The following is a 26,890-nucleotide window of genomic DNA, read 5'->3' as shown; positions in this document are numbered from 1 at the left end:
AGTTCTGGTTTCACCCATAGCCTGCGGGGGTGGAGTAAAGGAAGAAGTTTAACTGGGTTGGAGTGAGCGTTGCATTAGAACCGAAGGGTGCTGAGAATGCAGGTATGCAGAGCTTCCGGGACGAGGTCTGCCATTCATTCTAGACATTACTTGACAGCCAGGCGCCGGGCAGACACCATCCCACCTTTGCTCTCATGGGCTTGTGGTCTTTGAGGGGCAACAGATAATATCTGATCGGCTGGGCTAGAGGTCAGTGGTGTCGGGAATAGGTTGGGACCAGTGTAGGTGGGGCGGGGCTTTGGGGCCAAGAGGGTGGGACTCTGGGCCAATTGAACCGGGTTTCTCAGCCACTAGAGGATCATCCTTTGGAAGACATTTTACACCACGCAGGGGTAGTGCTGAGAACCGGCATTTTTTATAACATCTCCTTTCCCGGGAATCTGACAGCTTACAGAAGTGTAAGGACCGCATTCTTTGAGGGTGAAACCTTGGGGGGTGGGGTACCCTTAAGTCCCAGGTCCAGGCTTGTCCCCCTTTGCCTTCCAGCTTGGGGTGTGCGTGGTGTCCCCAAGGAACAAAAGCACGTGGATCCCGAGAAGGGTGTCGGGAGACCCCGTCTCTCTCCTACGTCCAGATCTGCAGCTGAGGAGGATTTAGTACGAGAAACCGCAACTCCAGACATGCCCAGGATCAAGCCCCTGCTGGAAGGGAAGCCCGTCGTCCCAGGGCGTGCCTGAACTGCAGTCATCCTCCGTGTCCCCAAGGGATCTAACTGCTAATTGTTGAGTGCTGCCAGTGGGGTGTGGAAGATCCCGGGTCTCGGGCGTTGACCCGGCCCCACCCTTGGCCACAGACATCAGCGGGTGTGAAAGCTCCTAATCGCTGTAACAACTCCAAGGTGGTGCACCCAGCCCTCCCGGGAGACTGCCAGACTACAATTCCCAGCAAGCTATGCGGCGCTGGCCGCCCCACTGTCGGGAGAGCCATTCTGGAGGTGTCCTGGGAAATGTAGTTTCTTAAGACTCCCATGTTGTGCTTCCCTTCGGCTGATCCCCTGCTCCCCACTTCCTCAGGTTGGGAAACAAGGCCCTGCCTGACCGCTTCCACCCCAGGGGCTGATGGGGAATGAAGTTCCCAAGTGAGGAAATGGAATTCCCAACTCCTCAAAAATTCCACGGAAATGGAGTCATTGACCCAAGAAAGTCATGGGAAATGAGGTCCTGGGTCGATGGAGGGTCCCATCACTGTCTCCCACTGTGTTGCTCTCCTCCATGGAAGGAACCCATAGGTACCAAGTGCCTATTGTGGGTAAGTAGCTGGCTCAGTGGAGATGCCCCAGAAGAGCATTCCAGGCAAAGGCAACAGCATGTGCCAAGGCAGGAAAAGGCACATCGTGTTGGAGTAGCTGACAGCATGTTGGTGCGCCTGTACGGTGTTGGTGGAGTGGGGCTGGGGTGATGGGAAATGGAGGAAATGCCTGGGCCCAATCGTTTGGGGCCTGGACAGCCGTTAGGACTTTGAATGTACTCTTAGCTGATGGGAAGCCATCCCAGGTCATGACACAGGAGAGTGATGTATTTGGGTTGACGTTGCAGGAGGGGGCCTTTGGCTGTTGCAGGAGAGTAATTTGGAGGTGAGCAGGGGCAGTAGCGGGGAGGTAAGTTAGGAGGCTGTGCTGTCATTCTGGTGTAAGAGGGTGTGGCCACAGACTTGGAGAGACCCGGACCCGCATGAGTCCTCTTGGAAGAGGAGCCAGCAAGACATGCTGAGGGCTGGGTCAACTCTGGGATTCTAGCTTGAGCAGCTGGTGAATGGCAATGTCATTTACTGAGATGGCTAAAGAGGGGATTTATGGGGGGGAGAAATCAGTGGTTCTGTTTTAGCCAAATTAAGCTGGAGATGCCTGTGGAACATTAAAATCAGACTCCAGTCTCCTCAGAATTGTCCTTCAGTTTTGCCCCCAATCCGTCTTCTCCCCAGGGATGGAGAATTCTGGCTTTCAGCTCCCTCCTCTCCCAGGACCCCATACTCCCAACCCCCTTGTTACGGGCTGAACCGTGTCCCCCACAAATCCATATATTGAAGTCCTAACTCCCAAAACCTCAAAATGTGACCTTATTCCAAAATAGGATCATTGCAGATACAATTAGTTAAGATGAGGTCATTAGTGTGGGCCCTAATCCAACTTGACTGGTGTCCTTATACAAAGGGACATTTTGGACACAGAGACACACATGCAAGGAGAGAAGGCCATGTGATGACGAAGGCAGAGATCGGGGTGATGCTTCTGCAAGCCAAGGAACACCAAAGATTGCCAGACAGCCACTGGAAGCTAGGAGACAGGCCTGGAACAGATTCTCCCTTAGAAGGAACCAACTCTGCCGACACCTTGATCTTGGACATCTAGCCTCCAGAACTGACACAATAAAGTCTGGTTTAAGCCACTCAATTTGTGGAACTTTGTTACAGCAGCCCTAGTGAGCTAATACACCCCTTCACCCTCAGACCCAGGAGTCCAGGCCCCCAGCCCCCTCCTCCCTCAGACCCAGGAACCTAGGCTCTCACTGCCTAACTTGGCTGGGTTCCATGCAGCACCCACCCTGGGCAGACATGTTACAAGATCAGTTCAAGAACCACCAGATGTATCAGAAGTGGCAGTAGGGGACAGAGGCAAAACCTAATCCTCTCACTCGCTCTTTCTCCGTCGCCCACAACTTACATGTGACCCTAATGCTCTCACCATCTTAATTCCTAAGCCAGGAGTCCGCACAGCATCCCAGCTGGGTCCCCGCTCCTGACCCCTTCCCTCCTCCCTCCTCCCGACTGCTTCCTTCATATACACAAATGAATCTGGCACCACGGTGACAGCGGGTGGGGGTGGGAGGAAGACAGGTTGAAGCCAGGAGATCAGAGATGCAATGACAGACCCAGTCAGAAGAAAAAAAGACAAAGATGGAGACAGAATCAGTCAAGAGACCAGGACAAATTGAGAAAAAAGAAATCGAGACAAAAACCCGTGGCAGAAAGACAACAGAGACGGGAAGGTGACGGGGACACGCAGACAAGGAGAAAGAAGTAGAGATGGGGTGATACTCAGACGAAGAAATAGATGAGAAGAGGCTGAAGACACCGGATGGGAAAACAAAGACAGAACTGGGACCGGGTGAAATAGGGAGATAAAGGGACAAAAAATAGAGAGAAATTTGAATGGAGAGGTTCGATTAGGGGGAAGGCAAGAGAATGTCAGAGAGGTGGGTGGTCACATGGAGAAACAGGTAAACTGAGGCACAGTTACCACGGGCAGGGAGATAGATTCTGACCCTCGAGGCAGAGGGTCTGTGCCTCGAGGCACAGGCAGTGCCGTTCTGAGGTGTGTGGGATGTGGCCATGATCCAGTGTGGGTGCTGGCAGGTCATTTCTGAGCATTTTCCTCACCAGCACTGGCTCTGGGACAGCTTCCGGCCACCTTGCAGAAACCCAGCTCTGACCATAACCTGCCACCTTCCCGAACCCTCGCCGGCTCCTCGTCACCTCCTGAACTGTAAGTCGAGGCTGCAGCAGAGGTTGGTGATGCCGACACCAGACTGAGATCCAGCGAAGTGGAAAAGCCGCGGGTCTCGCTGCCACACAGGCATTTCTGCCTTTCTGGGCCTCGATGTTCCTGTCAGATGGGGCTGTGAGGATGGCCGTATCTCCTGGACAGCACCCGGTCCCTGCAGCCTCCCCTCTTCATCTCCCGAAACACACACATGCCCCACGTTCCTCCAAAAAGTTGTTTTTTGTCTTTTTTAAATAATGTGAAAATGCCACGCGAAGGTTTGAACCAGAGGCCCCTCCAGGGGCCAGGCTGGGGTGGGAGAGGGGAGACGCGAGATGGGGGGGTCCAGGTCCCTGAAGCCTTCGGCCCCTGTCTGGGGCTGGGAGTGGGTGAGGAGGGGCCTCCACTGTGCAGAGGGGCTCCAGGCCCTAAAGAGTTCAGTTCAGTTCCGAGAAAGGCGGCTCTCCAGGGAGGGGTGAGGGGCTTCCTGCCTCATTTGGCACCGAGGGGGTCAAGGGGCTCAGGGGAGCCGTCCGGGGGGCTGGGGGGCGGAGGGCCAGGGCCTCCTGTTTGGCACATGGTGGGGGAGGGGGAGGGCCCGGTCTCGGGGGCCTCCCCGGAGGCGGCGTCTGTGGTGGTGGCAGTGGCTCCATCGTCCACAGAGGATTCTACTCTCAACCCCTCTTCTGGGGGTGCAGGGGGGTCAAGTCTTCGGGGAGTCAGTTCTCCACGGGGCCTGAGGATGGAGGGAGAGGAGAGAGAAATGGAATTACTGGGCAGAAAGGCTCATGGCTTCTGGCTTGCCGATTGGAGTGAAAACCAAGTCCTCACCATGGGGAGCGCCCCACCTGATCTGCTCTGTCCTTTTTCTGTCATTTACTCCCGCCCCCGACTCACTCTGCTCCAGCCACAGTGCTCTGCTTCCTTGCTGTTCCTCCAAGCACAGTCCTACCCCAGGGCCTTTGCACTGGCTGTTCCAACTGCCTGGCATGCCCTTAGCCCTTCCCATAGAACTCAGGCCTCCGTCGCCATGCCCCCTCTTCAGGGGTCTTCTCCGGGCCATTCTCAGTCAAGCAGTCGTCCCCCTCACCCCCCAAGGTCATTCTATCTCACTGCACTATAGTGGGGGGGGGGGTGTTTGTTTTTTTTGGCGGCGCCGCATGGCTTGTGGGATCTTAGTTCCCCAACCAGGGATTTCACCTCGGCCGTGAAAGCACTGAGTCCTAACCACTGGACTTCCAGGGAATTCCCTTCCACTATAGTTATTTTCTTTCACATTTCTCCTCTGGGATAATCTCAGCCATTGTCAAAGAGCTAGCTTCCTGTCCGCTTGCTCCTCTAGACTGGAAGATCAGAGAGGATGGGACTGCATTTGGTCACTGCTGCATCCCCAGCACCCAGTAGAGGCCCTGCGCAAAGTGCCGTCCCACCAGACTTTCCCACCATGATCCCTTCTCTCCCGGCAGGAGGAGAGCCTCCCACCCACACAACAGATCCAGAAAACCAAGGTCTGTGGGGTGGAGACTCTCAACCAGGGCTACCCACCGGGCACCCTCCCACTCCACCTCCCACTTCTCACCTGAGTGGCCTGGGTCAAGTCATTGCCCTCATTTCCAGTCCCTGAGCCTCGGTTTCCCTCCCTTTAAATGGGGAGCATGACCCTCGTGTCCTTTTCAAAGGAGTAGGGAAACTCTGAGATTCCTGGCATCACTCAGCACCCAGGGAACGTGTGTGAAGTGGGCAGAGCCACCCCCCAGCCGTGGTCTTGAAACCGGCTCAGCAGCTTCCCAGCCCAGCTGCAGGATAGCTAAGGACTGAGTAAAGGGATTTGGGATTTTGTGTGATCGGGCCCTCCCTCTCCTCTCCAGGTGAATAAAGGTGAAGTCATCCTGGATTGCTGGCCCTATGGGCCTCAGCCCTGACTCAACACTTGGCTGGTGTCCCCATGCCCTGGAACCCACCTCACCCTGTCCTCTTGGGGGCCTCTGAGAAGACCCCTGGGAGGAAGTGACATTTGGGGGTGAAATCTGAGGATGTTGACAAGTGAAGGGTCAACCCTCAGCCCATCCCTCCTGCCCTTGACTCTGTATGTCCTCTCCTCTCCCCCCTGGAGCCTTGCCTGGCCTCCTCCCCAGCCTCCCTGCCTCCACAGGCCCCCACAAGGCCTGGGAGAAGTCTTCCTACACCCTGGGCTGATGCTGCCCCTCCCCAGCTCACACTCCTCCCGTGGCTCCCTAGTGCCCCCAGGACAAAGTCCCCGCCCCTCAGCTTACCCTCAAGCCCTGCAGGGGTCTGTCCTGCTCTCTCTCACTTCCCACACCCACCCCCCTCCACCCAACTCTGCAAGTAACCTCCAGACACACCCGCTTCCCTTCTGTTCCATGAATCAGCCAAGCTCTCTCCTGTCTCAGGCCCTCTGCAAGCTGTCCTGTCTGCTAGCACGCTGTCCCCTTCCCCTTCACCTAGTTAACGACAACCAACCCTTCAAGTCCCTGGTTAAAGGACCCTTCCATCACCGAGGACACAAAGCCCTTTCCTCTCGTCATCTGCTTTCTCAACAACCCTGAGTTGGCACTTATTCACTTAACTGTGGGACTCTGGGGCAGTGCTGTGGGTAGGGCGGAGGGGGGCTCACTGATCTTGCCCAGCACAGAATCCCACGAGCCCAGTACAGCCGATGCAAGCATCTACTTCATTAAACACAGTAACAGCCACCAGTTAAAGACCACTGCAGCGTGCAAGGGGACGATTAAGCCATTCAATCCCCTTAACAAACTTAGGAGTTAGATCCTGTTATCCTCCTCGTTCTACAGAAACTGAGGTACAGAGAGGGAAAGCGACTTGCCCTAGGTCACCCAGCCAAGAAGTGGCAGGGCCAACACCTGAACTCAGGCACAGTGTAGGGGAGCAGGTATGGAGTCCCCCCTGAAAAGAGCCAGTTGCACCTTCCCCCTACTTAGTTCTGTCCTCTGGGAACACCTCCACCTGCCTGGCCCAGTGCAAGCCCTGTATGCAGGGATGTTCTCCTAAGGTGGTGGTGAGGATTAGTATTATGGCGTAAGTGAAACGCAAGAAAGGTACCTGACAAATGCTGACTACTGGAGTGGACACAGACTCAGAGGCCAGGCAGCCAGGGTTTGTGCCCCGGCTCCTCATGCCTCTCTGTGCCTCAGTTTTCTCTTCTGTAAAATGGGGATGAGACTAGAATACACCCCATGGAATCATAGGGAGGATTAAATGGGGTAAGATGTTGCAAGCACATTCTAGGGTCTATGAGAGTGCTTGCTGTTATTGCTATGGTGCTCCCTGGCCATGTCCTCTCTGCTCTGGTTCATACTAACCAGCTTTGAGCCCCCTGGTTTCCTCTGGCTTCTTGTCTGCCTCTGATCAACCTATGCCCCCCAAAGGAGATGGGATCAAGATCCACCAAGTACCAGACAGGAATCTTAGCACAAAGATGGGGCAAAGATCGGAAAGAAAAAGAAAGAAAGAAAGAAAGAGAGGGAGGGAGGGAGGGAGGCAGGGAGGCAGGGAGAGAGAGCGGGAGAAAGAAAGACAGACAGAAAGAAAGAAAGGAAGGAAGGAAGGAAGGAAGGAAGGAAGGAAGAAAAGAAAAGAAAGAGGGCTTCCCTGGTGGCTCAGTGGTTGAGAGTCCACCTGCCGATGCAGGGGACACGGGTTCGTGCCCCGGTCCGGGAAGATCCCACATGCTGCACAGCGGCTGGGCCCATGAGCCATGGCCGCTGAGCCTGCTCGTCCGGAGCCTGTGCTCCACAACGGGAGAGGCCACAACAGTGAGAGGCCCGAGTACCGAAAAAAAAAAAAAAAAAGGGGCTTCCCTGGCGGTCCAGTGGTTAAGGGGGCGTGGGTTCCATCCCTGGTCGGTGAACTAAGATCCCACATGCCAAGGGACGTGGCCAAAAAAAAAAAAAAAGATGGGCAAGACTCAGAGGGGATCCTTACAGAAGGGAAACTGAGGCTCAGGGAAGGGTGTGATTGCCCAAGCCCATCTGATGGACACCTCTTGGTCTGAGCGGGTTCCAGAGGTGGGTGGGGTTTCACTGGTGAGCAGCCAGACTGAGAGAGGGGAAGGAAGAAACTGGGAGAGAGGCAAAGAAATTCAGAGAGATGGGGACAAGAAAGTGGGAGAGACAGATGGGGAGAGATTGGCAGACGTGAGGCAGGGCCAAGGGTCTGAAGCACGATACCTGCGGGCCGGGCGTCGGGGGCCCGGGCGGGGGGCCCCGGGGTCTCCAGCGCAGGCGAGACGGAGAAGCGGGAGAAGCACAGGGGGGGGCCTGGAGGGGGGAGGAGGGGGAAATCCTCCGCCCACTCGAAACTGCCTCCTAGCATTGGGGGCGAGGGGGGGGTGAGGAGGGAGAGGAGAGGACGCGGTCAGACCCTCAGTCACTTCTTCAGCCCTCCGACCCCGCCCCTCAGCAGGTCCCGCCCCGACGCTGCCCTTCCCATAGACCCCGCCCCCAACTCTGCCCCGCCCCGCCCCTCACCAAAGCCGCTGTCGTTGCTGGGAAACCCATCTCCGGGGGTGGCGGAGTGGGGAAGCGTCGGGGGCGCTGGGGGCGTTGACGGGTCCGTGTCCCCCTCGGGGGGGCCCTGGACACTCAGCTCGTTGGTTGGCGTCTCCTATGAAGGCATATTAGGGGAGGCAAGAGGGGGCGAACCGTCATATCGCACTCACTACATCCCAACAAGCAACAAACCCCGCTAACATTACTGGGGCTTCAGGCATCCCAATTTACAATCGCTCTCTCTGGAGATCCCCTAATCTGCCTTCGAAGCCTCAGGCCAGCTTTAACCTCCCCCGGCCTGAAGCTCCTCCCCCGACCACGGAGTCCCGCCCACAGCTAAGCAGTCCACTGCAGGAATTCTCTCCCGGCTCCTTAACGCGCTGCCTCCACGGAAGCCCCTAACCCAGGACTGTCTCCATAAGTCCCGTCCCGTCTCCATGACCCTTACTCACGTCCAAGATCTCGGCCACAGGCGTCCAAGTGCGGGCCCCACAACTACCTGCTCCTATGGTCCTCCAAACCCTTAACCCATTTTGAGCATCTCCGGACCCTCCCGCGAGCCCCTAAGCCCCGCCCTCTGAAGAGGCCCCGCTCCAGTTTGTTTCAGTGCCCTAGGCCTCAGCTCTTGACCCTGTTCTCACTCATCTCAGAACCTTAGTATGCCCCGCCCCAGGTTCATCTAGACACGGCCCCAGTCCACAAGCACTACACCGCCCTGTTTTTCTCTTCAACACTAACCTCCCAGGCTAGTTACTTTTAACACAATCCCCAACCCATCTCTCTTAGCCCCGCCCCAGTTCATTACCTGTGTCCCATCCCTGAACCCACTACTGCACTTAGTATCTTAACACTACAAGCAGCATCTCTTTAAGCCCTACCTGCAGCTTCTCCATGGCCCACCCCTAGTGGATAAGATCCCCTCCATCCTGAGCCGGCCCCTCGGCCTCCACAACATTAGAGCGCTGTTGCAGAAACCCCATCCCGAACTTCACTAGGCTCCGCCCGCACCTTACAGACCACGCCCTAATCCTCTCACTTTCTCCTTAGCCTCTGACCACCAGGTACCGCGCTTTCCTTCCGGATCCGTTCTCATCTCCAGGCCTCTCCCTAGCCCTCCAGCACCTTCCCCCACCCCAGGCCCCACCTCTGCTCTGGACTTGGCCCTTCCCCTGGCCCCGCCCCATCTCCAGGCTCCGCCCTCACACTCAAGGACTCATCCTGCCCTATTTCCCTAGCCAGTCTCTCCCCAGGCTCCGCCCTCACCCTGCAGGCCCCGCCCCAACTTGAGGCGAGGCCTTCCTCCAGGCCCAGCCCCATTCCCTGGCCCCGCCCTTACACTCAAGGCCTCATCTGGTCCTTCAAGTTCCGCCCCATTCCCTGGCCCGCCCTCACCCTGCAGACCCCGCCCCCAATCTAGGCGCGGTCTTCAGGCCCCGCCCCTCCCTAGACCCAGCCCCGGGGTCCTGCGCGGGGGCAGCCCACCTGGTCGAAGAGGTAGACGGTCACGTCCCCGTGGAAGGAGACCATCTTGCGCTTCCTCTCCAGCTCGCTGTCCTCGGGTTCGTCGGCCCCGCGTGGAGACTTGAGCAGCCCCCGCAACGGGCGGGCCGCGTCCGTGTCGGCGCTGCTCACCACGACGGGCACCGGGGCTGCCCGCGCTCTCCCGGGGCCCCGCGGCCCCGCCAGCGCGTCCGCCGCTGCCGCCTCCTCGTCCTCCTCCTCGTCCTCGTCCTCGTCCTCCCCGTCCTCCAACGACGGCCCCGACGCCCCCGCCCCGCCGGCCTCCCCGCCAGCCGCCCCGGCGTCCACGCCCTCCCACGGGGGTCGCCGCGGGCCCGGCCCCGGGAACGGCGTGAGCGTGAGCGGCGGCAGCGCCAGCGAGAGCCGCGAGAGCTTGGCTGCGAGGGGAGACACCCGGTGAGCTCCTGTTCCTGGGGAAACTGAGGCATGCCCTCCCGCCTAACTCTGTGTCCTCAGGTAATCTCAGCCACAGTCTGGGCCTGTTTCCACCCTTGTGAACCAAAAGGCTGCACTGGGGGTCTCCAAGCAGAAGGGTAGCGGTCTTCCCCCTACTCCAGTGCTTAACCCTCCCCGTGGCTCCCCAGTGCCCACAGCACAAAGCCCCAGTTTCTCCCGGGGCCACCAGGCCCGAGTGCCCTGGCTGTGCTGACCTCTCCTGGTTCTGTCCCCACCTCATTCTGGCTTGACCTCCATCCAACCACATGGGCCACATCCCCATTCCTCCCACCTCTGAGCCTTTGCATAGGCTGTTCCCTCTGCCTGGAACTTCCTTATCTAACTCAAGTCCTATTCATCGTCCAGCTCTGTCTGGACTTTCAAAGCCTTTGGAGATCTACCAAGAGGTCAGGCCAGGCAACCCGCTCTGCACCCCATAGTATCAAGCACCTCGCCTTCCTAGCGGTTGATCTCAGTATAGAACTGTAATTCTGTGGCAGTGTGATTAATGTTTGCCTTGCCACAGAACAACTCAGAGGCTGAGTTGGGCTCATTCTGGCTGCGTCCCCAAACCCCAAGCACATAGAAGTACTCAGTCAATATTTGTGGGGTTAGTGAATAAATGTTCCCTGCTACACAATGTTGACCAAGGTACTTTCTTTCCCTTTTTGGCCCTCAATCGCCAGAAAATTGGGGTGTCTAGCCATCTCCAGGTCCTTTCCCTGCCCTAAGACTCCTTGATCTCAGCCTGCTGGGGGGAAAGGACTTCAGGTCCCTGGAGGAGGAAACCTCACTTCAAATCCCAAGCCTACCCTGCTCTCTTGCTGTGTGTCCCTGGGCAAGCAGATCCACCTCTCTGAGCCTCTGTTTCCTCACTGGTAAATGGAGGGGCCACTCATTCCTCCATTACTGCATAAGTGAGCTGTGTGCCAGGCCCTGTGGGGGGCGATGGTGGGGATGAGAAGAGGGTCAGGGCAGGGCAAGGAGAAAGATGGATGTGGACCGAGTCACTCTCCACCCCTCATTCACTCAACTCCAGCTTCACCAGCCTTTTGCTATTCCATGAACATGCCAAGTTAATGCCCATCTCAGTATCCTCTACCTGAAACATCCTTCTCCCAGATGTCAACCTGGCTCACTTCCTTCATGTCTGCTCAGAAGTCACCTCCTCATTGAGGCCTTCCCTGACCACCCATCTCAAGGTGATGGGGTGGAGTGGGGCTTTATAGAGGAAGCTATCAAGGGCTGTGGATACCCAGAGGAAGGACAGGGTGACAGTCTTTCGAAATCAGGAAGGCTTCCCAGGGAAGGGGGAATTTGAGTGGGGTCATGAAGGATGAGTAGGAGTTCACTGGATTTAAAAAAAAAAAAAGAAAAGCATGCTATTCCCAGTCTCTTTTTGCACCCAACAACACCGACCCCCCCACACCCCCGCTTCAGATCCTCTGAGGCATCTTAGTTGCTCATCCCCTGTCATTTTCATGCTGCCCAGGGTCTTTCCTGACACAGCAAATTCCCCACAACAACCTTGAGGAAGTGGTAGTGTTCTAATGCCATGGGTTTGCGGAAGGAAGGTTCTGTGCTCAGTCCCCTTCCTGACCTTTCCCTCTTGAGGCTCCTCTGGCAAACAGAGATAATAACCCTTCCCTCAAGTGTGGCTGTGAGGTTGCCAATATAAAACAGGCCCAGTCATTTATAACTTTCATACCAGTATTTAAGGAAATCAGGCCTCTGGATGATTCCAGTGGAACCACAGTCCCTATGTCCACATCTAAGCAGGAGCTGTTTATTTTACTCTCCATTTATCTTCTCTTAAATTGTCCCCTCTCTATGACAAACTATTTCCTGTGTTCCTATCAAAACTCAGTTTCCAGAAAAGGCCTTTCTACTAGGCTTTCAAGCCACCAGTACTGTGGTGGGCAGGGCAGGGTCTGAGGCTCCCTGGGTCTCAGCCCTGGACAGCTCAGGGCCTGGTGCACAGGAGGCCTGGCACAATGAACAGATGCCTCAGCTTGTTGGAAAGTTTAAACCAGAGATCACGCACTGGCAGCCCAGCCCACAGAAAGGCTTCTTTTGAGTGGGGTTCAACCATTAATACACCCAGAACTCTGGCTTAAAGGGGGAAAGCAGCAGATTTGGCAACGCCAGGTGGGCATTCCTGAATGGAGCTGAGAAGTAGCTGCATTTCCTCCCCAACTCCTACCCCAAGTCTCCCAGCTCTTATTCATTCATTCATTCCCACCTGTCATTCATTCCCTTATACTGTCTGATCCCTGTGGGCATCTGAGTTTGCATCCCCTAGTTGACGTGAATTGTGATATAACAGCAGGTGCTTAGAAGTGCCAGGCGTTGGGCCAAAGGCTTTGGAAGTCCTAACTCATTTAACCCTCACAATCCTATTAGGTAGGCGCTATCCTTGTCATCCGTTTTTGGCAGATGGGGAAACTGAGGCACAGAGAAGGTCATCTGTCCAAGATCACAGCTAGGAAGGGGCAAAGCCAGGATTTGAGCCCAGGGAGTGTGGCTCTAGGGTCTGCACTTGTCACCATGAGGCTGACCTGTCTGGTACCTGGGAGCCTGAGCTTCTCAACTGCACCCTACATCTTGGAAGGAGCTGGGCCTTGGCCCCCAACCGCGCTCCCGTGCTCCCAGCAGCCTGCTTACCTTTGATCTGCTCGCTGTTCCCCTGAGGGGGTCCCAAGTCCAAGAACAGTCGTGGCATCTCGGGGCCCTTCCTCTCGGGCTTGGGGGGGTCCCCGTCTTCGTTGGGTGCTGTGTCTCCGCCGGCTCTGCTGTCTGGGACCCCGGGCTCTCCCTCGGAGGCTGCCTCCGGCCTGGCTCTCTGGGGCGCTGGCTCCAGCCTCGTCAGCTGTGCTTCCAGTGGCGGTGGAGGCGGCTGTGGCCTCGTGCTGTCGACCCATCCGGCCTTTGCGTCCACGCCGCTTCCGAGGCCGCCGCCGGGGGCCATCCCCATGCCCACTGGGGCTCGGACCCCACTCCCGAGGTCCAGCCTCCCAGCCCCGGGGGCTCTCGGTGCCCCCCCAGTCTCGGGGGCTCTCCTCTCGGTCCCGGGTTCCAGCACCCCGCTCCTGGGGGCTGGGCCAGTGGGGCCAGGGGCTGTCTCCCCGCCGTTCAGGGCCAAGACCACTGCGCCAGGTGCCAGGGCTCTCTCCAGCGAGGTCTCTGGGGCTGGCTCCCCGTTCATGGGGGCTGGAGCCCCACTCTCGGGCATCTTCTCCCAGGGCCCTGGGGCTCTCCAAGGCCCAGTCTCTGGCAGCCTCTCCGGGTTCCTGGGGAGTCTCAGGCCCCCATTCTCTGACACCTCCTCGATCTTTGGGGGTGTCAGTCCCCCATTCACCAGCACTTGCTCTTCTCTCGCCGGGGACCCCAGGCCCCCATTCTCCAGCACTTTCTCCTCCCTCCTTGGGGGTGGCAGCTCCCCATTCGCCAGCACTTGCTCTTCTCTCTCTGGGGACCCCGGGCTCCCATTCTCCGCCACCTTCTCCTCGACGCCCAGGGCTCTCTGTTCCCCGTTCTCCAGCACTGTCACCCCGTTCACGGGGAGGCTCGGGCCCTCTTGCGGGCTTGGGGCTTGCTTCCCGCTGTCCAGGACTGTGGGGCCCCTGCTTGGGCCCGGGGCTTTCTCTCGGTTCCCGGGGCCTCTCGCCGCCCTCCTGGGCCCTGTCTCGCGGGCGGCTGCCCCCTTCTCCCCCAGGAGCTTCCTTGTCACGTCCTCCCGCAAGGACATCAGCAACTGCTCGGTGCTCACTTGAACTACGAAGGTCGGCTTCTCCCGGGCCCCCGGGAGCGGGAGGGGACCCGGGTCTGGGGGTGGCCGGGGCGCTCCCGGGTCGGGGGGCTCGGGGGGAGCCCGTGGTCGAGGGACCCCTTCCTCCTCTGCTGCCCCCCCACCGGGGAAGGCTCCCTCGGGGGAAAAAGGGGTCTCGGTCTCGTAGCCGCTGTCGCCCGGTTTGGGGCCCGGAGACGACAGGCCTGAGCCGGGACTGGCCACGGCCGAGGGGGGGTCGGGGGACACGGCCGGGTCCGCGGGGGCCCGAGGAGGTGGCGGCGGCGGGGGGGGAGCGGGAGGTGGCCCCCGCCCGGGGTACTGGGGCGCCGCCGCCCCCATGAGGGGGTCCAGAAACTCGGGGGGGGCCGAGGCGGGGGGGTTCAGGGGCAGGTCGGCCAGGGAGCCCCGCTCCGCCCGCAGGGACGAGTCGTCCTCGGGGGGATGGGGGCAGCCAAGAGCAGGGTGGCCGCCCCAGCCGGCGACGGCGTCCCCCCGCTCCAGGGGCAGGCAGGAGCAGGCCCCCTCGCGGCTGCACAGGGGACAGGGTAGGGGGCCCCGGCGGCTGGGGCCCCCCCCAAGGCTGCTGCTGTCTTCCCCCGGGGAGCTGCCTTCCTCCTCCTCCTCCTCCTCTTCGGCCCACGGGGTGGCCCCCCGCTCCCCCAGCACCTCGGCGGGGTCTCCTGCCAGGGTCTCCCCGGCGCCCCGGCCCTCGGGGTCCCAGCCGCTCAGGAGGAAGCTGCCGGAGGCTGAGGACTGGGCCGGGAAGGGCCGGGCCGCCGGGAAGAGGGGGGAGGCCCAGGTCTCGGACACCAGCTGGGGGACCTCGGGGGGGGCCTGGGGGGCCTGGGGGGCAGGCACTCCTGGGTCCAGGGGGTCCCAGTCATTGGGGAAGAGGGGCTCTGGCGGGGAGCCATGCTCCTCGAGGCGGATGTAGTATTCGCTGCTCACGGAGGGGCTGCGGGCGCTGATGACCGGCAGCACGCTGGGCGTGGACAGCGCCTCGTAGAAGGGGTTGGAGGGGTTGGCGTGGGGGGCCGGGGGTGCGGACGCCGGCTGCCAGGTGGGTGCCCCCCCGCCCCGACCGGCCCCCCGCCGCGCCTTCTCCCACAGGCACTCAAGGTTGAGGCCACGGCTACTCTCGGTGACCGTGAGCACGTCGTCCGGGTCAGCCCCAGGGAAGCCATCCAGAAGGGGGAACGGAGAGGACAGGGTCCCCGGGCGGGGCGCGCTGTGCTGTGGGGGCCAGGGCCAGGGGAAGGGACCATCTCGGGGGGGCGGCGGCGGCGGCGGGGGCCTTGGGGGCCGCTCGGAGAGCAGGTAGGTGAGCTGCAGTTGCAGATCAGAGGCTGAGGGGCGCTGGGCAGGCGGCCGCCAGCAGGACTGCAGGATGTCGTACCTGGGGGAGGGGGAGGAGGCAAGAGTGAGTAGGGCAGAGTCCTGGGGGGCGGGGGGTCGCTGGGGGTGGGCAGAGACCAGGAGAAAGTGGGGGGCAGAGACCCAGGGAGAAGGGGACCAAGACCCAGAGAGAGGGGGGGAACAGAAACCAGAGAGAGGGAGACAGAGACCTAGAAGAAGAGAGGACAGCAAGGCACATGTGCAGAAATGAGGGTTAAGGTGGCTTTCGCGTTTGGGTTACAAGTTTTGGAATCAGAGACAAGCAAGCAGCAGGGGTCTTCTAGGGTTGGAGAAACTAGGTTCAAACACCAGCTGCCACTCCATGCCTCAGTTTCCCTGCTCCACATAGCAGATGCTGGTGGAAGGGGTGGGGACGTCCCCACTCCATTCTAGGGCTGGTAGCAAGTGGTGCAATTGTGGAGGGGGGAGAGTGTGAAATGAGGCGGGGGATTCTGGGATCATCCTGGGGTGGGAGGTGGAAGGTCAGGGGTCCGGGGTCAGGCCCCGCCCTCACCAGTAGTCCCCGTAGGGCAGCTTGAGCCTCGGCCTGGCCAGCTTGACGTGCTGCTGACGGACGACGAAGGCGAGGACCTCCTCGTCTGATAGGTGGCGGTAGGGCTGTGCCCCAAACTCAAACAGCTCCCATAGGGTCACCCCTAGGGACCTGCGGGGAGCAGAGGTCAGAGGAAGGTCAGAGCCCTGCCCTGACGGGCCAGGGGGCCTCCCCTCCAGGCCTCAGTTGCCCCAACCGTAGAACCTGTGACCCTTCTGCCTTCCTTGCCCTCCTCGGCCGCCCCCCGGCCCGGGCCCCTCACCAGATGTTGCTCTCGCGGCTCTGGTCCACCACCATGAAGGTCCCGTGCAGCTCCCCGAGGAGCTCGGGCGCTGCCCAGCGCAGCGGGATCCACAGGCGCTCGGGGGTCAGGTAGTAGTCCTCCTGGGTGTGGGCGGCACGGGGCGTGGTCAAGCAGGCCGGGACGCCCCCCGCCCCCTCCCAGCTCTGATGGAGGCCAGCCCTCACCTTGTAGTTGCTGTGCGCCAGGCCGTAGTCTCCGATGCGCACGGTGAGGTCGGAGGTCAGCAGGCAGTTGCGCAGGGCCAGGTCGCTGGGGGCGGGCGAGGGGGGCGAGGTAAGAAGGGGGTAGCTTGGGGAAGCCCGCCCCCCTCCTAGACCCCGCCCACTTCCCCGCACTGCTCCCCTTCCCTCTTCTTTTCCTCCCTCCTCCTCTCCTACCTTGACTCCTCCCCCTCCCCTGACTCCTCCCCCTCCCCTGACTCCTCCCTCTCTTCTGTGACCCCTCCTCCCTTCCTGACTCCTCCCCTACTCTCCTGACTCCGCCTCTTCCCCCTGACCCTCCTGGGCTTTCCCCCCTTTTTGTGTCTCCCACTCAGGCCTCCTTCCATCCTTAAACCCCTCCCCTGTGGCCTCACCTCCCACCCCCGTAGCCTGGCCTCTTTCCCCTAAGTAGTCCCCTCCCCCCGCATTCCTCCCGGTGGCTCCCGGGCTGCCACCTGTGCACGTAGTTGTGGGAGTGGAGATGTGCCAGCCCGCGAGCGATCTCCAGGCCCATCCTCTGCAGTGTCCGCAGGTCTCGAGGGGGCAGCTCAGGGGACAGGCCTTCGGGGGGCCGCTGGGCCCGGAGGTAACGCTTCAGGTCCCCCTGGGAGAGAGGGCAGGGAGGGGTCAGCACCACCGCCCCCTCCCAGGCACCCACACCAGGCAATCCGAGGCGAGGACGGGATGACCTCTGCCCTCAGTGGGCAGCCCCCTCTGGGCCTCAGTTTCCCCTGCTGCTTAGAAGCGCACAGGAACAGCATACACCCACCTCACGCGCTAGTTCAGGGTGCACCACCTGGGGAGTGAGTACTCATCTACAGAGACGCAGTGCTTGCCACAGGTGTTGCTATGATGATGATGTCACTGCTGCAGATCCCTAGCAACTGCCCTGAGCCCTCACCCCGCCCAGCTCCCGGCTCTGCCTCCCCTGCCCCAGACCCTCACCAGCTGACAGAACTCCATAATCAGCAGAAAGGGCAGTGTCTCCACGCAGACGCCCAGGCACTGAAGGACGTTGGGGTGCTGCAGGCTCCTGCGAGGGGAAGGGGGTTGCCTGGGTCAGGAAACAGCCCCTTCCATCCCACCCCAGCCCTCTGTCCCACCCCAACCTCCCAGCAAAACCAAACTGTTGCTTCAACCTCTTTGGTCTCAGTTTCCTTACTCCTTCCCCACATCCCCACCTCAGGACCACCCCACTGTCTCCCAGTCCCTGAGCCAGACCCCCAGGCACCTCCTTGCCCCTCCTTCTGGCTCACCACCCCCTCAGCCTTTCTTCCTGCCCCCTGACTCTTCCCCCTCCCCTGCCCTCCCTACAGCCCCAGCTCAAGCCTCCTCACCTCCTGGACTCTCTTCTCAGCCTCCTGCCGGCCTCCCTGCCTCCCATCTCTCCCTTCCAGTCTGTCCCTGACCTGATGCCCACCTGCTTACGACCCTCCATGGCTCCCTGGTACCCTGGGACAGAGCCTGGCTCACTCCTCGGTCTTTCCTGCCCCTCTGCCTTCCCCAGTATCATTCTTCACGGCTGTGTACCTCTCTCCAAACTCACAGGTGCCTGCTTAGGCTCCAAGCCTTTTGCATGTACGCTTCTCTCTGTGGAGAACACTCTCCTCTCATCAAAGTCCTCCTCATCCCTTAGTTTCAACATGACTTCCTCAAGAATTGTCACTGTCCCCTCCAACACTGGGGGATACCCCTCTTTTATCCTCACATTGTGGGTAAGAGTCAGGCTTGGGGGTCTGAATCCTGTCTCCTTCTTTCCCAAGTGTGTAACCTCACAGAAGTCATTTCACCTCTAGATCTGATCTAACACGGGAGCCACCGGCCATATGTGACAACTGAGCTCTCGAAATGTGACAGAGGTAGCTGAGGAAAGACATTTTGAACTTGATTGCATTTTATTTAAGATGAATTTAAATAGCCATATGTGGCTAGTGCTTGCCAGCACGGGCCTAGAGAGAGACAGGCAAGGAAGCAAGTAAAAGGATGAAATAATGACAAACTAGGATACGTGTTATGCAGAAAATACACAAGTTGATGTGACGGAGCATTCCAGGGTCCTCCTTAGGTGGGGGAGGGAGAGAGAGAGTGTGTGTGTGTGAGTGTGTGTGTGTAAGGGAAGGCCTTTCTGTTCTGAGACCCAGGAAGGGCAAGGGTTCCCACCATCTGAAACTGGGGCTGGGTGAGGCAGGAGTGACATTCTAGACAGAGGGAACAGCAGGACGGCGGTCCTGCGGCAGGAAAGAAGCTGGCATGTGGGAGGGTCAGTGGGGAGACCGCGTGGCAGGGGGCGAGAGGGCTGGTGGCAGGAAGGGAACAGGGCTTGTGGGCTCTAGGGACCAGTGGGATTTTGTCCTGCGGGCCACAGAAAACCATGGGAGGTTTCAGAGGAAGGGGCTAATAAAATCTCTGGGCAAAGCTCACTTTTACAACCCTCTGATAAGAGGTCCCCGTGTATGCACCCTTTCCATGACAGGGTACTCACTACCCCACAGGGCATTCATGTAACAAATGTTTATTTAATTCTTGTCTAGAAACCCTTAGAGTGGAGGGGAGACCAGGCAGGGGAGGGACAGGGTCCTGCCTTCCCAGACCTCCCAGTCCAATGGGGGCAGGGGTGGGAGGACCCTGGTCTGTGATTCTGATTCTGTCCTTCCTCACGCACAAGCAGGGGCCTGAGGAAGGGAACCACCATGAGGTACCCAGTGCCTAACACAGGGTCATCTCGCATCCTCTCAGCTGCCCTCTACATGAGGCTGCTCAGACTTCCTGGACTCACTTTCCAGATGAAAATACTGAGGTTCAGAGTGAAGAGGGGCAGGTCTCCAGCTCAGCTTCTGTGCTGTCCCCTCACCTTCATCACACTGCCTTCATTTCCCCGGCTCTGTCCCAAGGAAGAACCTGAGGCTCAGGGAGGGAAACTCTCTGGACTGAGTGGCACAGCCAGGAAAAGGTAGATGGACGATTCGAATCCAGATCTGACCCCACACTGCACTCCTCCCACTTCCAAATGTTACCTCCCTGAGGCACAAACTCACATATTTGGGCCTTCCGAGCCCCACATCCACCGAGAAGTCCCCATACCTGTACGGCTGTGCTTCTGAGATGAACTTGCGCTGCTCCAGGGGCCCTGCGCTGGCTCGGAGCTCCTTTACCACCACCTGGGCTGGGGTGTAGTCCGAGAAAATCTCTCCCAGGATCACCTGATCAAGGGGGACCCAGGAGGCAGCGCCTGTGGTTTCCCCAGCCGCATCCCAGGGACCACCCTCCACCCCACCGTATGGCTCCCATCTTCCCCCTCTTTCCAGCCTCTTCCTTCAAATCCCACCACCCTCGTACTCCCACCAGACGCGGGGTTAGAGACTCACAGGCCCAGAGTCCGATGGACGCAGGGACGGGTGGAAGGATGGACAGACGGACGCGTGGAGAGCCGGATGGCGAGGCGGAGTGGTCAATGGAGTGAGGAGGGAGGCGCTGACCGACAGGTGGCGGGGGGATGGAGTGGACGGGAGTGGGTGAGAGGTGAACAGAGGGGAGGGCAATGGGTGGGCTGCGGGGGGCAGGGGGACGAGGCAGGGGGCAGATGAGTAGTGGTGGGAGCAGGGGGGATGACACAGAACAGGAGCATCGCCCTGGATTGTATGCACCCTCCGCCACCCACCCCCAGCCCCACTTAATTACCTTCCCGAACCAGCCACTCCCAATCTCCTGCAGGTAGCTGAGGTGCTGGCGGCTAAGGCCCAGGGGGGTGGTCATGTCTGGTGGGGGGCAAAAGGGAGAGGCACCTGAGCCTCTCTCCCCTCCCAAGTGCCAACAACACCCCTCAATTCAGTGGGGACTGGGGTCAAAGCAGACACAACAAATCTGTTTTCATTGGCTGCCCCAACATTCCACGATGGGATCTCTGACTCCTCATTGGCTGCCCACAAGGTTCCAACGTCCAATCTGTCCTACCCTTTGGCATCCCAAGATCCTATGACATGACTTCAGCCTGCCATCGGCTACCTCTGACATTAAGATCTAGGCTGACCTTACCATTGATTGCCCCACAAGAATCCCCAAATCTGGTTGTGGATGAAGCAATGGCTTCTACCAAGATGTTCTCTGACTTCTTCAGGCTGCTTCCAAGATTCCGGGGCTCCCACCTCTGCCTTTCCCCTTGGCTGCCTTGGGCCTCTGCTCCCTGTTCCCTGAGGGAAAACTCTCAGGGCCTTCCACCCTGTCCCGTGGGGCCATGAGGCCCTAGTCAGGGTGCGGCGTAGTACCTGAGTGTGATGGCTGCGGGGCAGGCATCGGCAGGGAGACCTCGGCCAGAGGGAGAATGTAGACATCAGGCAGCGACTGTGAAGAGGAGGTCTCTTCGGCGGGGGGAGTGTACTCCCCGGAGCAATCCTCCCCTTCTGGGTTCTCAAACTCCTGGGGCCGGGAGGGGGGAGGGGGGGAGAACACAGGGCTGAGACATGCCATGGTCCTTCTCATCAATACTATCCCCATCTTTCTCATAACTGTCCCCCAATCCCAGTCCAATTCCCATCCCAAGGCTCTGGACCTTGCCATAACTGCAGGCCTGAAAGGCTCTCAGACTCGCTACGCCGCTCCCCTTCCTACCACCTGGATTGAGGGGGAAAGGACTTGCTGGCGTCTTCCTCCCGACCTTGAATCCCCTCATGCACCTCACCTTGAAGCCGACATCGCCCCGTTTGCAGCACAGACAGGTGAGGAGGAGGAAGATGAAGGCCAGCAGGCCAGAGCAGGAAATGAGGACCACGGCATAGGGAGGAGCCAGAGGGGCCCGGCCCAGGGCGAATCCATCTGTGGGCACAGGGCTGGCCTGAGGTCCCGGCTTCAAGGCCCTGGTTCCCGGATTCCTTGCCCCTCCTCATCTAGCTAGTCTTCACTACAACTCCCATGATGCTCTGCAACCAGGGCCCCTTGGCAGAGGAGCCGGATGGCCCAGGGCATTGTGGGAGTTGTAGTTTGGGGCCTTCTCAAGTGGTTGGGTTGGGGGTGGGGTGACTCCTCTCGCCCCAACCTGGGACTCCCCCCCATCACCTCACCCCCAGGCTTGGATGAATTTCAGTGAGGATTGAGGGAAGGAGGAGTAATAGTGGAGCCTGGAGCTCTCAGAATTTAAAATACGCTCCCACAACAGCCTTCTTACCCCCTGTTTGGGGAAGAGGATGAGCCCCCAACTGCAGGCTGGGAGAAGATTCTTGCCCCATGCTGGAACCTCCTAGTTACGGGGGTTGAGGCTTGTTTCTTTTAGGGATGCTTGGAGCACACACATGTCCTCTGTTCCCAACCCAAACCCCTGAGAAGGCAGCTCCGCAAGCCTTGGGCCTCCCCCTGAGCTAGAGACAGCCTCCAATGCTGTGTCCCTCTTAGAAACAGTATTCCTCCTCTCTGTCCCCAATTATCCCAGAGGCCCTGTCCTTCCCCGGCTCCCTGCATACACCTGCACACATGCGTGTGCACACACACATGTTGCCCGAACGGACCCCCTCCCCACCCAGCCCCCAGCCTTCCTCCCACAGGCCCTGCTAACACAGGCACCGTCCCCGCGGCTCTCCAGGCCCTGGCTCACTGCGGGAAGACGCCACACAGGTGATGGAGCCAGAGCCCCGCAAACAGACCTCCAGGGCAGGCCGGGGTGGGGGTGGGGGCCGCTGGACAGCCGGAAGGCCGGACAGACTTACCTGGGTGGGCCGGGGACGCCAGGCAGCCGGAGGTGGAGACGGCCGCGAGGAGGATGAGGGCGCCGGGGGCAGGCATCTTGTCGAGGATGGAAGGGAGGTGGAGGTGGTGGCGGCTGGGGAGGAGGGGGGGGCGGGCCCTCAGCCCCCAGCCATGGGGACCCGCGCGACCCTGGCCTCCCCCCAGCCCAGGAGAGGGGCAGGAGACTCAGGACAGGGGGAGGGAGGGGCTGCTTACTGGCTCAGGTACCCCCCTCCCCCTCTTTGAAGGGACAGACAGATGAAGGGATGGAGAGGCGGACAGAGGAGAGGAGCTGGGGAGCCGGGGTTGCTGGGGGGGAGAGGGTAGGATGGGGGGGAGAAAGAGGGCCCCGCCCCCGAGGGCAGCCGGGATTGGGGGAGCAGAGAGCCTGTCAGAGGAAGGGTGGGAGGAGGGAGAATGGAGGGAGGATGGAGCGTCGTCATGGCAACTGGCTCCCCAGTAGCATTGGCTGCCAGGAGGGAGGGGAGGGGGAGGGACAGACAGGGACCAGCAGACCCTTGTTGGGGGGGGACACAGGGCCCACAGTGCCTGGCCTGGACACTGCTGTGACATGCTACCAGCAGGGACACGTGTGCTCCGCGCCACGATGCAGATGTCAGGCAGGCACACACAGCCCACACACGGCTGACACACGTCGCAGAGACCCTCATAGACAAGCACATCACATACAAAGGTGGACAGCTATCGGCAGACGGGGACACGTACACGTCACACACAAAGACGCAGGGATGATAGGCTGCACTAAGAACGCACAGGCAGGCCGGCCCCCTGCACAGATGCACCCGGCCACGCAGGAACGTCAAATGCATCACAAAGACCCACACATGCCACAGACAAAGTAAAGCCCCAAATCCACAGACACACACGCCACAGACAAAGATCCACACAGACACCACGGTGACGTGTCAAGGTACAAAGTCACGAACACAGACATTCCACAGACAAATGGGCAACAAAGAAGACCCATAGACACACGCATCACATACACAGATAAACACACACATGCACATCATACAAATACGCAGACATCACTTGCACGGAGACATACACGTGACACACACTAACACAGACACAAGTATACCATGCACGAATATACACAGACACACAGCAGATACACGGAGAGACCCGCACATCACATATGCAACTACATACACACAACACACACACATATATAGATACAGATACATCAAAGACACACACGTCTCACACAGACCCATTTCACTCACATGAATACACAGAGACACATGTCACACACCCAGATACACATGTACAAGCACAACTCACACATGGATATAGATGCACGGCACATTCAAAGACTATACAAAGCTACAAAAGTCACCTACAAAAATACACATAAATATATTACACTGATACATACATATTACATATACACAGTGACACACATTTTACATACAAGAAACACGCAGACACACACAACACAAGCACACACATTGAACACACAGATACACACATTGCGTACCTCAACATACCTGGGCACACACATCACAGATGTACACAAATTTCACACAAGGTTACAAAGACAGTACCCCACCGTGGTCACATATCACACACACACAGGCATACAGAACACATACAAAGATACACACAGACACACGCATCACAAATACCCACATTTCCTATGAGGTTACATAGCCATTACACAACATAGGCACTTGCCTCATACAAAAGATACATGATCATAGTTTATTTATTTATTTTATGAGCATTTACTGCGCGCCAGGCATTGTTCTCAGCGCTTTACACATATTACTTTTAAATCCTGACATCTGCCTCCGAGACAGGTTCTTTTATCATTCCCATCGTACAGATGAGGAAACAGGCACAGCGAGGAGCAGACATCTGCCCCAAGGCAGCCGGGAAGTGGCAGATTGGGGACTGGAACTCGGTCCGTCAGGGACACAGACAAAACAGACAAGGACGCACACATCACGTGCCAGGCCGCCGCCGTCTCGGGGTCACCCTCCCCCACCCCCGCCCCCGCACAGCACCCCGAGCTGCAGACACACCGGAAGCACGGACGCCCACCCTGCGCGCGGACGTCTCTGTAGTCAGTGAGCCCCTGCGATGCGTCCCTCCCGGCTGAGGCTGGGCGGGAGCTGCGCATCTCAGGCGCAGTCTCACTACACACAGCGGAGGCGACCCAGACACCCCCTCCCCAGAAGGCCCACCCCCCGCCCCCCGCCCCCCAGTAGGGGTCGAGGACCCACCGGGTCCAAAACGCGCAGCCGGCGCGCTCAGAACAGGCGACCCGAGGGGAGGGGGAGGGAGAGAGGTTCAGTGAGGCTCATTGGAGAAACTGAGGCAGGTTCATCAAGCCAGGAGGGGTGGTAGGGAAGGGGTGCCGGGACCAGGGCTGCAGGGTGGACTGACCATATGCAGGTAGAGAGTACGGAAGTGGGGGCTGGGGGATAAGGAAAGATGCAATTATCTGCCAGGGTGGCTGAAGGGCACAGACCCTGGAGAAAGCAGAGGCTCGTGGGAAATGTAGTCCCAGCCCTGAGACTTGTGGGAAATGGAGTTCTGGTTCATTCAGAAGGGAGGCTCGGGTTAATCGTCACCTTCCCCCGCCCGCGCCCCACCCAGAGGAAGCAGCGGGTAGGTGAAGGTAGCAGGAGGCGGGTCACAGCTGCCTGAGTCTTTGGAAATGACGTGGGCAGAACTCTTGAGTCCTAGGGAACGGCACAGTTGGGGTTGAAGTCCTAACTCTGTCCCTGGTTTGCTGTTAGTTCATTTATTCACTCAACAGACGTTCATTAAACCCACTGTGCTCAGCCAGACCCTATGCCAGAATTTGGGGGTGCAGCACGGAAGAAGTCAACCTCTTCCCTGCGTTGACTTTGGGTGTGGGTAGGTGCATGTCACAGGGACTTGTAGAAAGTCCTCTAGAGTTTTTCAAACTAAGAACAGTAAGCCATTACTGAGGGCTGGCATCAAGCTTTTGGGTTGTAACCAAAGTTTTTTGAAAAATCAGGTAGAATAATCTAGAACATCCGGAGGAAATATATATATATTCCTCCCTCCCCCCTCCCCCCGCCCCTCCATGGGTCACAGGAAAAGAAACAAGAGAGTACACGATAATAGCTGAAATACCATCTGAGAGAAAGTGACATGAAACTGAGGCCCATGGGAATGAGCCAGAGAAAAGGAGAGGGAAGAGTGTGTTTGGACAGAGGGAACTGCAAGTGCAAAAAGGAAGGTAGGAGGTGGCTGTTGGGGAGGGGGAGGAATGAGCACAAATATTTAGTTTGTTCTCATCGCAGGCCAGGCACTGATGCACACCCGCCCTTACTGGCCCCTTCCTAAGATGGAGGCAGACCCAAACACACCAGCCTCCTATTCACGTCTTGAGGCCCGAAGGGCTGTCCAGCCTCAGAGCCACCCCCAGTGCTATTCCCTCTGCCCTAGTACTCTTTGCCTTGCTCTCCTCCTACCTCTTTCCTTCCCCTCACAGATCTGGGCTTTACTGTCACCTTTCAAGGAAAGCCTCCCATGACTCCTCCCCCAACCTAAATTACACCCCTCCCATCCTCTTTCTTATTGCATTTAGCACTGTTAGAAGTTGCATGTCTGTGTTCCAGTTCCAGGGAAGTCCAAGAACTATACAATTTAAATGGGTGAATTGCATGGTATGTGAATTTTGTCTCAATAAAGCTGTTGAAAATTGCTTCAGTGGGCTTCCCTGATGGCGCAGTGGTTGAGAATCTGCCTGCTAATGCAGGGGACACGGGTTCGAGCCCTGGTCTGGGAAGATCCCACATGCCGCGGAGCAACTAGGCCCGTGAGCCACAACTACTGAGCCTGCGCATCTGGAGCCTGTGCTCCTCAACAAGAGAGGCCGCGATAGTGAGAGGCCCGCGCACCGCGATGAAGAGTGGCCCCCGCTTGCCACGACTAGAGAAAGCCCTCGCACAGAAACGAAGACCCAACACAGCAAACATTCTTGGGGGCCATCTTGGAGGCTGCCTGCTGCAATCTGGGACCAATATCACATGGGGTGCAAATGACTGAATATTATCCAGCCCTGTTTGTCTGTGACACTCAGCTTTCAGACCTATGGCTGAAATGTTCCCAGTGGCCAGTGGCACTCCTGACAACTCCCGGGGGACCTGCTCTTTTCCCGTGACCCTGATGCCCTTTCTACATCCATCTGGCTGTCCCCATGTCATCTGGCTTTGAGCTTGTGTGTTTTCACGTCTGCTATTAATTTAAATGAGGCAGAGTCTACCCTCTGAATGCAGAGAATGAAAAGTTGTGGGTTTTGGGCTTCCCTGGTGGCACAGTGGTTGAGAGTCCGCCTGCCGATGCAGGGGACACGGGTTCGTGCCCCGGTCCGGGAAGATCCCACATGCCGCGGAGCAGCTGGGCCCGTGAGCCATGGCCGCTGAGCCTGCGCGTCCGGAGCCTGTGCTCCGCAACGGAAGAGGCCACAACAGTGAGAGGCCCCCGAACCGCAAAAAAAAAAAAAAAAAAAAAAGGTGTGGGTTTTATCGTACCTTTAGTATAAAGGGAAAAGAGTGCCTGCCTACAATGCTCCATTGGTTTGACAAAGGCATCTCGTCAAGTTTGCCTTTCAGGAATTCAGAGCTGGCAGTCAAAACGTGATTAGCAGCAGATAGGAGAATTCATGGGCATGATTACATTGCTGGGTGGGGCTGCAGGGCAAAAGGGCCCGGGTTTTGTTTTGTTCTGTTTAAATCTGGTGCTGGATAATTGGTGTGTGTACTTAGAATTAATTCATGAAACTGTTCACTTCTGAAATGTGTTCTGTTACATATGTACTCGGTAGTCCAAACGTTATAAAAAACTTTATTGCCAGGGAAGCAACTTACCAAATAAGATAACTCATTAGTGTCTCAAGCTTTTTAGAAACA

General features: G+C 58.4%; 1 protein-coding gene across 1 annotated transcript; it reads right to left on the bottom strand.

The window, feature by feature from the left end:
• Positions 1 to 546: 546 nt before the first annotated feature.
• LMTK3 (lemur tail kinase 3) lies at positions 547 to 24,189 on the bottom strand. Its single transcript, XM_089902624.1, has 15 exons — positions 24,026 to 24,189; positions 21,959 to 22,071; positions 20,941 to 21,074; positions 20,528 to 20,678; positions 19,944 to 20,020; positions 19,347 to 19,465; positions 17,211 to 17,298; positions 16,721 to 16,869; positions 16,024 to 16,314; positions 15,723 to 15,872; positions 12,688 to 15,209; positions 9,550 to 9,965; positions 8,047 to 8,182; positions 7,747 to 7,884; positions 547 to 4,274 (listed from the first exon to the last, which is right to left on the bottom strand). Exons 1-15 carry the CDS (start codon positions 24,121 to 24,123, stop codon positions 4,258 to 4,260), a joined length of 4,599 nt encoding a protein of 1,532 aa, XP_089758750.1. The 5' UTR covers positions 24,124 to 24,189; the 3' UTR covers positions 547 to 4,257.
• Between the last annotated feature and the right edge of the window lie 2,701 nt (positions 24,190 to 26,890).

The sequence above is a fragment of the Delphinapterus leucas genome, chromosome 20 (assembly GCF_059928025.1).
Source record: "Delphinapterus leucas isolate spDelLeu-1000000601 "Yukka" chromosome 20, BTC_Dleu_Yukka2, whole genome shotgun sequence".
Lineage (NCBI taxonomy): Eukaryota > Metazoa > Chordata > Mammalia > Artiodactyla > Monodontidae > Delphinapterus > Delphinapterus leucas.
Note: the sequence above shows the minus strand (reverse complement) of the source record. Positions and strands in the feature narration are given on the sequence as shown.

Coding starts and splice junctions, on each gene's coding strand:
- LMTK3 (XM_089902624.1), bottom strand. CDS start 24,123: ATGCGCAGCTCCCGCCCAGCCTCAGCCGGGAGGGACGCATCGCAGGGG. Junction 20,679..20,940: donor GGGGCGATGTCGGCTTCAAG/GTGAGGTGCATG, acceptor TCCCGGCCCCAG/GAGTTTGAGAACCCAGAAGG. Junction 9,966..12,687: donor GAACAGCGAGCAGATCAAAG/GTAAGCAGGCTG, acceptor CTCCCCTCGCAG/CCAAGCTCTCGCGGCTCTCG.